This window comes from Pholis gunnellus (genome assembly GCF_910591455.1).
Source record: "Pholis gunnellus genome assembly, chromosome: 19".
In the NCBI taxonomy this organism is placed as follows: Eukaryota; Metazoa; Chordata; class Actinopteri; order Perciformes; family Pholidae; genus Pholis; species Pholis gunnellus.
The window spans coordinates 10,206,312-10,219,674 of NC_136546.1; the positions used below are offsets into that span (position 1 = coordinate 10,206,312).

At 39.0% G+C, this 13,363-nt stretch overlaps 1 protein-coding gene across 1 annotated transcript in view; it reads left to right on the forward strand.

Annotated features, from left to right (window-relative positions):
• gphnb (gephyrin b) overlaps positions 1 to 6,533 on the forward strand; it is a gene marked incomplete at both ends in the record, with an annotated part of 57,895 nt that extends 51,362 nt beyond the window's left edge. Inside the window, 9 exons of the mRNA XM_079180681.1 lie at positions 287 to 440; positions 544 to 564; positions 2,124 to 2,245; positions 3,322 to 3,409; positions 3,712 to 3,785; positions 3,934 to 4,001; positions 4,120 to 4,223; positions 5,524 to 5,620; positions 6,400 to 6,533. Of these exons, the coding sequence (XP_079036807.1) occupies positions 287 to 440; positions 544 to 564; positions 2,124 to 2,245; positions 3,322 to 3,409; positions 3,712 to 3,785; positions 3,934 to 4,001; positions 4,120 to 4,223; positions 5,524 to 5,620; positions 6,400 to 6,533 (862 nt within the window). The remainder of the gene's footprint in view (positions 1 to 286; positions 441 to 543; positions 565 to 2,123; positions 2,246 to 3,321; positions 3,410 to 3,711; positions 3,786 to 3,933; positions 4,002 to 4,119; positions 4,224 to 5,523; positions 5,621 to 6,399) is intronic.
• Positions 6,534 to 13,363: the final 6,830 nt, after the last annotated feature.

Consider the following 13,363-nt stretch of genomic DNA (forward strand, 5'->3'; position numbering starts at 1 on the left):
AAAAGGGTATTTTATGTGAAAACTGAAGAGGCTGACAGAATTATTGAAAGTACAGTTGGTTTATTTGGTTATGCTGCTGGATCCGTCATTTTGATCATTGTTGATATTTTATTGACCTCATTAGTGGTTATGGCAGTTCTTGTGTAAAATACCGTTGGTTCCCAATATAACTTTGCACCTTAGACAGCAGGATATATACTAATTTAAATTGCAAAGTGCATTTTTCAGAATTCTTCCATTTCTCTTTCTCGTCCTCTGAACCATCGTCTTTGCTGTCCTGCCCTAGGCCCATCGGTCATGACATTAAGCGTGGGGAGTGTGTGCTCTCAAAGGGCACCCACATGGGCCCGTCTGAGATTGGTCTCCTGGCCACTGTGGGAGTCACAGAGGTGGAAGTTCAGAAATTCCCTGTGGTGGCCGTCATGTCGACAGGAAATGAGGTAAGGGATTAAGAAAAACTTGCATGTCAACAATTTCTTTTTTTTTCATTTGGGAAATTATACTCCTCGTGCACTCAACCCACACTGTATCTGTATTTGTAAGGTTCGGCCTCAGCTGCTAAAGGTAACAACAACGTGCCGTCTTCTCTGACAGCATACCTCGTTCATATTTATGCACAATCAACATTGTTTGCTTTGACTGCGGACACCAGAACAACATTCAGAGCTGAATGCGCACTCAGCCGTTTCATGTGTGCTTTCAGTTGTGAAGACTGTGTTTATCTGTGACCAGGTGGTTTCTCTTAAACGCTGGGATCATATTTGTGCATTTTCCGTGTGACTGATGTGCTGTTTAAATTTCATGGGGTGTGTAACCTTCATGGAGATCCTCAGCAGACTCTAGATACCCATAACACCTTGTTCTCGGTGCTATGCAGATATATCTGAATTGTGTAAATCAGCCGAGAGTCACCTACCCCATGGCCACACTCCAAACCTATTAAGTGGTATATTGTCTTCATCTCCCCTCTTTGAGCTAGACTGATGAAATAGAGAATTTGTCTTCTCATTTTTACACACTGTTAATTTGACCATCTAGATTTTGAGTACAATCTCTGTACTAATGCTGCAGATGAAGAAAAATAGGAATATCTGTGCAGAGCTGGCATTTACAACTGAAAGTATGCAGTATGTCTGCCCATAAACCCACTGTGAACCTGCTGAATTAGATGCATGTTCATTTGTGGTGTTGCTTTCCTTTTATACTTGCAGTAATTAGCAGTGCTTGTTGACGTTTCCTCAGAAACAGAAAGTTCAGATTTGTAGTTCCAATTTGTAGTTCTGTTATGAAAAGAAGGGAGGTCAAAATTTATGAATGTAAATAGAAGACGAACATAATGCTAATACCCATTGAACCAGTTAAATAATTGACTTGGCAAGTTGTTCTTAGTTTTGTCTGAAAGTAGGGCTGCAAATGATGATTATTTTTCATTATTCATTCCATATTTATCTATTGATTTTTTTTTTTCAATTAATCGATTGGTCATTTATTCTATAACATGTTACAAAATAATGAAACATGCGCATCACAGGTTCCCAGGGCCCAAGTTGATGTCTTCAAATTGCTTGTTTTATCTTACCAACGGTTCAAAATCCATTCAAAACGGCAGAACCAGAGTTTGAATGGCATTTATTGCTAGATAAATAATTTGAATAATGAATTGATTCTCAAAATGTATGGCAGTTAATTTTCTGTTAATCGACTAATCGATTAATCATTTCAGCACTATCTGAAAGCACATGCAACACCAAATGATCACTTTAAACTTCAGACAGTGTCTTCTTTACCTCTCTCTGTCACTGTAAAATATTGTGTATTTTGGAAATTAAATTTCTGGCAATCAGTGTATTGTCCTATTTTTCACAACCAACCCATTTGATACCAAGAGCAGGCTAAACATAGTAATAATATGAGAGTAATCAAAGGATGATTGCCTCCAACCTCCCTGTCGAGCTGAATAATTAGTTTTGTACTCACCAGACTTACTGCCACCCAAAGATATGCTAAGAATATTTTCTGAACAATGTTAAAGGCAGATATTTTCCTTACACCAAGTTGAAAAAGTACAGCTATTGAATGATTAACAAGTGTTTCTGATCAACTCTCCCTGTGTGTCGTGGTAGCTGCTGAACCCAGAAGACGACCTCCATCCTGGGAAGATCAGGGACAGCAATCGCTCCACCTTGCTGGCCACCATTCAGGAGCATGGCTACCCCACCATCAACCTGGGCATCGTGGGAGACAAGTAAGCCATCATGTTGATAATGCATTTGTCACACCTCCAATGCTAGAAAACTGCATTTAGAGTGCAGATCTCCGCCAGCTGCGTCTGCAACGACCACTGCTGTAATGTTTGATTGAATGAATACAAACCACAGTTAACCCCTCGACTAGACCCCAAGCAATTCAGAAGCATTTTTCTCTCACACGAAGATAAGCTTTCATTTTAATCTATCCAGCTGTGTGCATCGGCTCCGTGCAGCTGACCTGCAGTTCGCTGTGTAACGCTTCACGTTGTCTGTTCAACGCTTCCTCTGAGCAGAAATAGTCAGTCCTGCTGTGTGTTTAGTTCCGTTCGCTGCTCGCTCTGTTGGCCGTACACACAGCACATTCTGCTGCCCACCAGCTGCTAACAGCTAACCAGGTCTCCTCCTACCGACATGAGAAGACGTACTCAGCGCTTTGTTCAGTTTGTCATTTCCAGAGTGCTACATTAATCGCAACAGAAACTAAATAAGACTCACCAAAACCGTCTTGTTCCAACAAGCATCGACTCTGGTTTGGTCAAAATAAACACTTAATTCACTGAGTTAGATTTTTTTTGGAAAGTGCTGTACACGCAGTTTTCCCCTGCTGTATCTTTCTCCCCCCTGAGAGGCCGCTGAGCAGCCAGTTGAGAGTAGTGAGGAGTCAGCAGTCAATCACGGCATAAAACAGTCAATTAAAAATATGTTATCAAAAAGTGTGAATCACTGCGACCACACGAGGTCCCTGAGCATACAGTCGTAAATAAGAACAAAAAATGTTCAGCTGATGGCTCCAACAGTATGCGAGATGAGCAGTGGACAGACACAGAGATGTACACACACTCACACACATGCAAATGACCAGTTACATAAGCTCCTGACAGAGATAATAATAATGTTCATCATCTTCCTATACTACCTCCAAAACTAACTCTCTATTATCCTTTTCCCTCCATTATTTCCTCTTCTGTGAGTTGGTGGTTAACATGTGTGTGCGTGTGTGCGTGTGTGTGTGTGTGTGTGTGTGTGTGTGTGTGTGTGTGTGTGTGTGTGTGTGTTTCTTTGTGCCCCACAGCCCCGATGACCTTCTCAACGCTCTGAATGAAGGCATCAGCCGAGCTGATGTCATCATCACCTCAGGAGGAGTGTCCATGGGAGAGAAGGTATGATTGCGGAATAAAAAGCGCACACGTCCAATCATGGCATTGTCTTTTACTGACACCTTGTGGTGGACGGGGGGAACGACCATCTTTATTTGAGAGTAAATGATGATGAAAGCACCAAAACTTAGATACTTATTTGATTGTTTGGTTTTTATTTTACTTTATATTCTAGGTGATCTCCAGTACCCACACAAATGCAAAAGTATTTTAAAACTTTACTATTTGGTGAAGGCCGGATTTTTTTTATGTATTGCTCTTTTGTGTTTTTTTTAATGTTTTTTGAATTTGAATGTATTTTTTAGGACTACCTTAAGCAGGTGCTGGATATTGATCTTCATGCTCAGATCCATTTTGGTCGTGTTTTCATGAAACCAGGGTAAGAAAATGACAACTTTGTTCTCATACAACTTTTCCCAGTTTAGTTATCAAGTGCTCAGCAGAAATTATAAATAGATTAAATACCAGCTGCACAGTGTTGCATAAAATGGGAAAATGTGCTAAAATGTTGTTTTTCTTTTTTTTAGTCTCCCAACAACATTTGCCACCTTGGACATGGACGGTGCTCGCAAACTAATCTTTGCCCTCCCAGGTAGTGTGTGAAGTTGAGAGAAAGAGTGATTCACTCCACTGTTTCCGAGGAGGTGTTACTCATATATTTCTCTCTCTTTTCTCCTTTCGCTGTCCTCTCTCTGTCCGTCCGTCCGCCCTAGGAAACCCCGTGTCCGCTGTTGTCACCTGTAATCTTTTTGTCATCCCTGCCTTGAGGAAGATGCAGGGCATTTTGGACCCTAGGCCCACCATCATCAAAGCGAGGGTAGGATGCACAGGGCAACCAGGAAAGCCTGACTCTCTGGCCAAGACACACAAAGTCAAAGTTCCTCATCTGTTGAGGCACTGGTGGTTACAAGAAGTGGTGGTTTTTTTTCTGTTTAATGACCAGACACAAGGTCTCCACTGAGGTAAAAAAAGGTAGACAGACCAGTCTCTGTATGCAAAAAGATCCTTTCTCTTCCCATATGTGAACATTTGAGTGTAGATGCAACAGCCTGCAACAGAGAAGACACATTACAATTGCACTTAAGTTCCAGGGTGTATCGTTGCAGTCCATTGCATCTTAACTCATGACTTAATACTATTTTATTCATCCGTTTGATACATATTTATGACCATTAAGTTGTGCTTTGACTTGGCAGAGGAAGCAATCACGGGCCAACACTGACCTGAAGGCCTGCTCCCTGGTCATGAATATTCATAATTGTAGAGCAAGAAAAATCGTAATGATATCAACAGCCGCAGATTGTGTCTCCAACTAGCATCATCAAGTGAGAGGTCCGGTCTCTTGCCACCACGGGTGCTATCCAGAGAGCTATGTTACGTAATGTGCTGTTATAGAGCAGTTAGAAATCAACTTGAATGCATTACTGCCACTTAGTGGTGGGACCGATGGCCTGGAAGCACAGGTGTAGCCGGATAATGACCCTCAGCAGATGGCATCAGACTCAGGTCAAACTGGAAAAAACGTTGCCAATGAAGTTGGAAGAGTATGGTTTGAAAATGCAAAAAAAAAAAGAAGGTGTTTGACAGAATTTGGGTGAGCAGATAGCCTTTTACCCATGTTAATTATATTTTGTTGATTTTTGCCATTAGAAGATTTCCATTTTTTTAGCCACAGTTACTGTGCTGCGTTCAAGTGCTGGAATAAAAAGTTAGATATCAAGGACTTAGAAAACCAGATCCTTTACCACATGCTAAACAAACATGAAATGCATCGAAAGCTTTGTGGGGATTCTTTGGCACACATTTGCCCACTTCCGAGGTGCATGGAGGAGGCCTGTCATGTGGGTCATGAGTCCAAAGACAGTCTGCAATCCATCATGAAACCTACTGTTACTTTTAGTCTTTGTTGCTGCCATAATGGTGAGGTTTGCAACATCCGACAATACAATGAGTTCCAGGGTTCTCAGCAATGATCTGCCAATTTAGTATATGTTTCTGCACTATATGAAATTACTCTCTACAGTAAATCTCTAGGAATTACAGACAAATACCCACGGTGATGAAGAAAACTTGTTGACATACATCATTATAATTGACGTTGTATGTTATTTCTCTAGTTGTCTTGTGATGTGAAGCTAGACCCTCGCCCTGAATACCACCGCTGCATTCTGACATGGCATCACCAGGAGCCTCTGCCGTGGGCACAGAGCACAGGTACCAGAACCAAGGCCGGTACAGTACTGTGAAGGATTCTGTCTGACAGCCACACATCTGAATCAGACTCTCATTTGTTCACTGGTTGACAGCATCATTTATTGAATTTACTGTTCCCTGTCTTGCAAGGAATCCAAGGATTAAAAAGCAAAACAGATTTATGGAATCATTTTTAAGTTCACAATGATGAGTTCATAAAATAAACGTACTGACCCACTGAATTGCAATTACTTCATATTAACATGTCCCTCACATTTTTTCTATGCAAATATTTTGGTTCATTTTGGGGATATTTTAAAGTTGATATCCGCCAGAAAAGAAAACGCGTGGACCAGGGGGGGAGTCCTTACCGCAGCAGCATTTTGCTGCATGTTGTCTCCTCTCTCTCTCTCTTCCAGACTATCTCTCTCCTCACTAACTAATAAAGGCAAAATGGCCCCAAAAAAGATCTTGTGCATTCAGTGCATAGTGGTAGTTGTAACCTCAGTAGGCCCTCATAAGTGTAGATTGATTACATCTGTTACTCTATATAGACACACTGGAAGTATACATTATTCCACACCACAACCACCTTAGGTTCACTGATTAGAGACACTGGCCACTGTTGTATATTAATATTAGCCAGTTTGACAATGAAAAATATGATAACAAACGGCAAACTTAAGAGAATGTGTTGACCATTTTAATAAATAACGGTATGAAACTCTAAAATACAAACTCCCAATTTCCTTCATGGGTTGAATTCATATCTAAAATATGTTGTCCTCTCTCTGCTGCAGGGAACCAGGTGAGCAGCAGGCTGATGAGCATGCGCAGTGCTAACGGGCTCCTGATGCTACCTCCGAAAACAGAGCAATACGTGGAGCTGCACAAGGGCGAGGTGGTTGACGTCATGGTCATCGGCCGGCTATGATGTCATCACGGGGGGACGGAGCGTCGGCGTCATATAGCGCGGGTTGGAATGGGTGGTTCACGGTGCATGTCCACATATCATTGACTATTCTGTAATATGCAACGGCACAGCTAGTTTTTATTGATTTGGATAACGTTGAGGTATAGTCAACATCTTGATCACAACCTAGATACATATGAAAAAAATTAATTTAAAAAGATAATAGTATTTCAAACAAAGAAAATATAACTTTTAATGAAAAAAATCTAATTATAAAAAGAGATTTATTCTGTAATATATTATTATGATTATTCTTATTATTATTATCATTATTCTTCTTATTATCATTATTATATTAAGGCAACTTCGTTCCTTTCATTGCAATTGCTTTGTGTGTTCAATGCTAGACCTTATCTATAGCAGTAGCATTTTAATAGACAGCTGTAGGTGCCTGCCAGGACAAAAAAAGAAAATTATTATTTTCTCATCTTTAGTGGAAAAAAATAATCAGTTTTTTGAAAATGAAGAAAACATTGAGGAAGACTCCAGATTTCCCATGGTGCTCAGCTAAAAGGAAGAGGGGGCACATCAAGACCACTTCCTCTTTTGAGCGCCCATCAAGGTGACACTTCTGTTTTTCTCTCATTAGTATGCATCATAATGGCTTCACAAAGAGCTTTGCTTGTTGTTTATCTTGTGAGTCTTGTTTATGTGCGCAGTGCCAAATGCCTGGGCAGGGAAGAGGTGATGTTGGGATGGGGAGGTGGGGGGGCACAACCCAGTCTGCCCAGACCCTGAAGCTTCCTTATATTCACGGTGACCGGGTGTAAACTTTGCCCCAAACCCCCCATAGGGGCGAGCTTAACCTGGGAAAAATAATCTTTTATTTGATCAACTATTTAAGAATAAAAAAATAAATAAAAGAAGCAGCTTCTTTAAGTGCTGACAGCCTTTTTAACCAACTTCACAAAAAATGTACAGAAAAAATAAGAACCATATTGTACAGATATATGTGACCAGCACTCCTAAGGAAATTATTAAGCAATGAGGAGACATTGAACAACGCTGTACTATAACATTTTCTGTAATGATATGAAACTGATGAAAGAGACTAAGATAATAAAAATCCTTGATCATTATGTAAAAAAAAAAGTTCTTGTTGGGTTTCCTTTTTTAATAAAATATATCTAAAGAAAAAAACAGTGATTTTCTTCTTTGGTACTAAAAGTTTGGTAGATGGTAGCCTAAAGTTGAGAGAAGTGCATGAATTATGAATGAATGAGTAGCATCTTACCTTCCATAGCGATCATTGTCGAGGTCCATGTGGATACAGTTTACAAATGTGAATGTGTTTTAACTGCATTAATATGAAGGTTTTCTGAGATATACTGAGAAAAAAAATCCCTCCTCAAAAGTAAGTGACTCAAGTACGTATTAAGTACACTTTTGATGTACTTGACTTGAATATTTCTATTTTATCCACTGTCTTTATTATAGAAGGAAATGTATGTATTATTTTCTCCACTGCATCTATTTGGTAACTATAGATATTTTTCAGATTCAAGTTTTACATGAAAAGCTTATGAAATACAATGATGTTTGAATATGAATCCAATGATTTCAATTCTTTTTACAACCTCGTCCAAACAAAAGCCGTGTTGGGCCCCTTGTCAGAATGTTCTGTCTATCAGTTGTTGGCCTCTCCACCTTCCCTTCTAAACTCCTCACATGGTTTCATTTAAAGGTATGAGTCTCAAAGATCTCTGTTTCGTTTTCTTTGACAGCATATGGCGATAAGCTGTAATTGCCGGTGTGTTTTTGGATCTCACTTCCCAGTGATACAAATTCTGGAATTCCCTGGAATGTCACCCAGTTCATATTACTGCAAATACAAGAGCTTACATCTGTGGGCCATAGGCTCAATTACCCTTGTGTTACCTCATTTGGCAAAAGATAGTGACTTACAGACATTTTTTCAAATGAAAATCTTTGAGATTATTATTTTAAATAACTGTTCATGGCCCAAAGACGTCAAATCATCCAATATTTCACAAAACAGATTTGTGTAAATGAATACAAATTTGTATTTAAATTGTTTTTCATTGTTTTCTATCCCATTACTTATCTCATGACCCCCCAAATTATTCTTGTGACCCTAGGGGACCCGACCCATAGATAGAGGATCCCTGCACATATTAGTTATGGCTAGTTTTAAGTACTTCTACTGCAGAAGAAGTACTTAGACTTTTAATATTTTGAGTATATTTTCACTTCATTCACCACTGCTTCTTAGATGAACAAAGAAACAAAGCTGCATTTGAATTGAAGCACTGCAAAGCAAAGGGGATTTTAACTGTCTTTCTTTCTAGGAAGGTAAGTATTTAAGAATCGGGTACTGGCAGGAGAGAGCCTAATGAGGAAAGGAGGTTAAGCGCAGAGGTGTCAGAAAGGATTAACCTAATAGAAAATACAGCAGGAAAAAGGCAGCTTCAGGCTTTGGTGTAGATATTTCTGAGGCTGCACGAGATTAGACAGTTTCTGTTCTGCTCTGCAAGGTGAAATGACAGTAGATCCCATTAGTTGGTGATGATTAATAGTGCTGTGACGAGAACTTATTTCAATTCATCTTTGTGAATGGGTTGAATGTAAAGGGATCAGTGTGGAGATGACTGTACAGAATAACGGCAAATACTCTTTACCCTCAATTGCAATGAGTGTATTTTTCAGGATGCAGTATAAATTACCGGTGCTGTTAACTCACTAACTGAAGGGTTTGACTGTAATCTGCATTTTGTGTATACTCACTGTTAGCCTGTGGTGGAAAGTGATTAATTACATTTACTAATAATATTATTAGCCCCATAAAGTGATTTAAAACGCTGCTTACACACAAGCATTTTCTGTGGAGCTGTTTTTTAAGACCAAAGTCTTCTGTACAGTCATGATGAAGGTCTTTTAGGTCTTAACAATCACATGACATCCAAACATCTTCACACAGCGATGAACAAAATACCTGAAACAACTTCACAGTCTAATGTAACACCACTACAAACTTAATTATATTTCTTTTGCTCAGTTTAATTCCTTCATGAGGAAGTTTTCCTCACCTGACTTGGGAAGTGCGGTCTGCTCTTTTATTTCACATCCGTGTTAACTGTTCCAATTATTCTGTTAAGAAAATAAAAGAAAATTGTACATTTTCAGAAATAGGATGTGCCTTTTGTAGCTTAAACTGACTCCAAAGACAACAGTTTCTGACTCCTGTTGAAGAAATACAGCGAAATACCAATGTTTATGATTTAGAAGGCTGTGTAGCACCTTCAGAAACTGATGTAAAGAATAAAATGTTTTTTATAATTGATTGGATATTAACGAGGTGTTCAGCCATGCTAGCAGTGTGGCTCTGTGGCTGTGTTGGCCCTTTGGTCCAGACTAAAATACCTCAACAGCTAATGGATGAATTGCTATGAAATGTTGTCCATACATTAATGTTTGCAGAGAATAAACCATACTTACAAAGGCTATACCTGGACTTTTTTACCATGAAGTTCAATTTTGTGGTTTTGAGTGAAATAGTGGAGCATTTAGCAGCTAATGAGCCATATACTTCCCTCAGCTGGCAGACATCGAAAACAGAGCTAAAAGAGAGTGAATATGGGTCTTACATTCCCCAGATGGCCAGAAACACAACCCTAAATTAATAACAATATTGCTCCTTATCTGCTGGATGTTTAAATAAGCGACTGTTTGCTAGCAAATTTGCCATTTCAACTAAAAACTTTAAAACTTGTCAATGCTGTGTTCACAACTTGTTTCCACAGCCAGTTGTTGCAGGCTTAAGTACTGTCATACATGTTCTGTATTAGCTTGTCTCAGCTCTTCTTTAAAGCTTTGTGATATTTTCACTGAATTAAATATTCAAACCGAAATGTTTTTTGTAGCTGTAGCTGAACATTCCATCACATGGAAATCGTTTCTATTATTATTTTGTGCATTTTAACGTATTTGGTGTCTTTGTGATCTTAGTGAAGTGCTGTGGGTTTGAACAATGTTTATCGTCATAGTCACTTTTTAAGGGGAAAGGGCACAACGTATATAAAGTTAAAATGATGTTTTCATATAATGCATCAGTAATGAGTACAAAGGTTATTCATAATAAGTGATCTTTTACTTTTAGTTTAAGTACATTTTCTTGATACTGGTTCTGTACTTCTGCCTATAAGTAGCTTTGACTTTTACTTAAAGAAAATGACTACTTTTACTTTAATTTCACCACTGGTTATCACCATTGTCCGAAAGCAAATACGTACATTTACTCCAGTATTGTACATTAATACTATTTTGAGGTACTTCACTTGAGTAATTCCATGTTAAGCTACTTCATAGTTCGGAGGGAAATATCACACTTTTAACTCCACTAGATTTATTGACAGCCAAAGTTACTGGTTTCTTTTTAGATTCAGGGTATTATTGATAATAATAATCAAATAGATATAAACATGCTGTATTATTGTAGACTAAACTATCTGACAAGTCTATAAAGTAATCAAAACAACCACTACCTTCACCAGCTGCAACATTAAAGTGATGCTTTCACATTAATGCACCTATAACCTCAATTCCATTGTCATTGTTGTTGTATAGGTTTAAGTTCATATATATACTTTTAGATATATATTTATATTGTACATAGTCGTTTAATGTTTATACTTACATCTGTTCTACTTTTTCTGTTGTCCGTGTTTTATTTTTTACATTTTTCTTGTTTATTTGTATATTCTATGTATGTACGTTGTGAGCGAAGTGAAAACCGGAGTCAAATTCCTTCTATGCGTACGCATACATGGCCAATAAAGCTGATTCTGATACCTATAGTCCCAATAATGAATAATATTCTGACATGGGCCATTCCGAATGATGTGTATACTACTTTTAGCACTTTATATTGATGCTAATATTTAGGTAGTTCTACTTAAGTAAGTACAGTCGGGTTTTTTTATATTATGGTATTGTTTCTTTTATTTATCATCTTTGAAGTGTGTAGGCCCACTAGGTGTGGGAGATGTGGTCATCATCATTATCATCATCATGTGGTCACCACGAGTCTGGCAGTGGGGGGGCGCTGTGGAGCCGCAGTGTTGCCAGGGAGACGACTCAAAACACCAGGCTCAGTTTCACAGCAATGGCCACAAGTGTCCCGAGCACGGGGTCCCGACTGTGCCTGGACAAAAGTCACTGCAGCGGCTGAACGCGATCCTGTGAAGACCGGGGGAAAGAGACCTCGCGCTTTGCCTGACCGTCAGTAAAACACATGTGAGCTGAGGGTTGGATTATGGAGTAATAACCACTTCTTCTTCTTCTTCTTCTTCTTCTTCTCTGAACCCATTCAGCCGTCTGGTTTTAAAGTGGTGAGTAAACGCAGTCTGTTGCGGGACAGCTAACCTAACCGTTGAGCTACGCAGTTAGCGGTACCAGGCTGCTAAGCTAAATTGGCTTCTGTTGTTAATACAAGTTCAATTACACACAGGAGGATGAACAGCAGCGTGTTTCTAAATGTATGTCTGCTGTTGCTGATGTGGATGAATGTGCTACATCGTTGTACTTTCGTAAAGTTGCACTTAACGGATATCTGTTTCCACACAATAGGATGAAGACTGTAATTCCCCTTGTGACTCCGGGAAATCCGTCTCACTAATGACGCCTTCGTTTAAAGTAGCCTCAAACCAAGCCAGCTGACGTTAGTTTATAAAACAACATGACTAAAGAATGATTTCTATTTTCACTCTTAAAGTGTATGCATGTGAGCTAGCTAATTAGAGATATGATGTTGGAGGGTAAACCAACCGAAGCTCAGTTTACGTTAACTATCTGTCCTTTACGTTACTTTTTGTGATATACCTTACTTTATGATAATTAGGTTAAGTAGCTTAACAGATAACCACTCCTATAGCGTAGGATCTGTCATTGATTGTCATTTATACAAGTGATGTTAGGATATTTCACCTCATTAGCATGAAGGGTTTATTTGTACTGTCTTTATATATATAACTGTGTATGTTTGTATGTTTCTGCGTTGAACAGACTGTGAAAAGAAATCTCCCACTGGGACAATAAATCAAAAATCTTAGTTTGGAGGAAATTACATTAGGACATACATTTAGAAATGCATCACTATTTGTAAATAGTATTTACAAGACTGCTTGTATTAAGAAATTAACAATATGCTCTCATAATTAACAGCATAGTCCAGATCTTTCAACCATATCTCCTTTAGCCTTGAGCGAGTACGTACCAGTGGAGTTGTTTTCAACATGCATTGTTTTGCACACAAGTCAAGGTGCAGCACTGTTATCAAAGGAATATCACACATTTGCCTCATGGGGCTTCACAATCTGTACAACATAGGACACCCTCTGTCCTTGGAACCTGGCATTGGATGAGAAGAGCAACTGAGGAGGGAGCTCTCTCCTAGGAGGGACAGGCATGCAATTGATGTCATGTGTACGGAATAAACAACATAATGAAAAACATAGGGGAGGATATTCTAGCACCATTACTCATAAATTCAGTATTTTGTATATTTGGGCATCCAGTGTCTACTTTTCAATTAGTGGGCTTGCAGATATGAGCTTGAATGTCACTATCTAATTTTAAATCACATGACATGATTAGCTCTTGTTTAATTTTGCAGAAATATGTCACCATCCCTGTAATCTTGTAAACTTTCTCCACACATCTTACTGACACCAAACTGTTGGTATTGCGTCGTTTGTTTATGTCTCGGTGGGTGTGTGCGCTTCCATTCGTCTACACAAGTCCCTTCTGTCTCTCCCTTCCCAGCATCCTTCTCA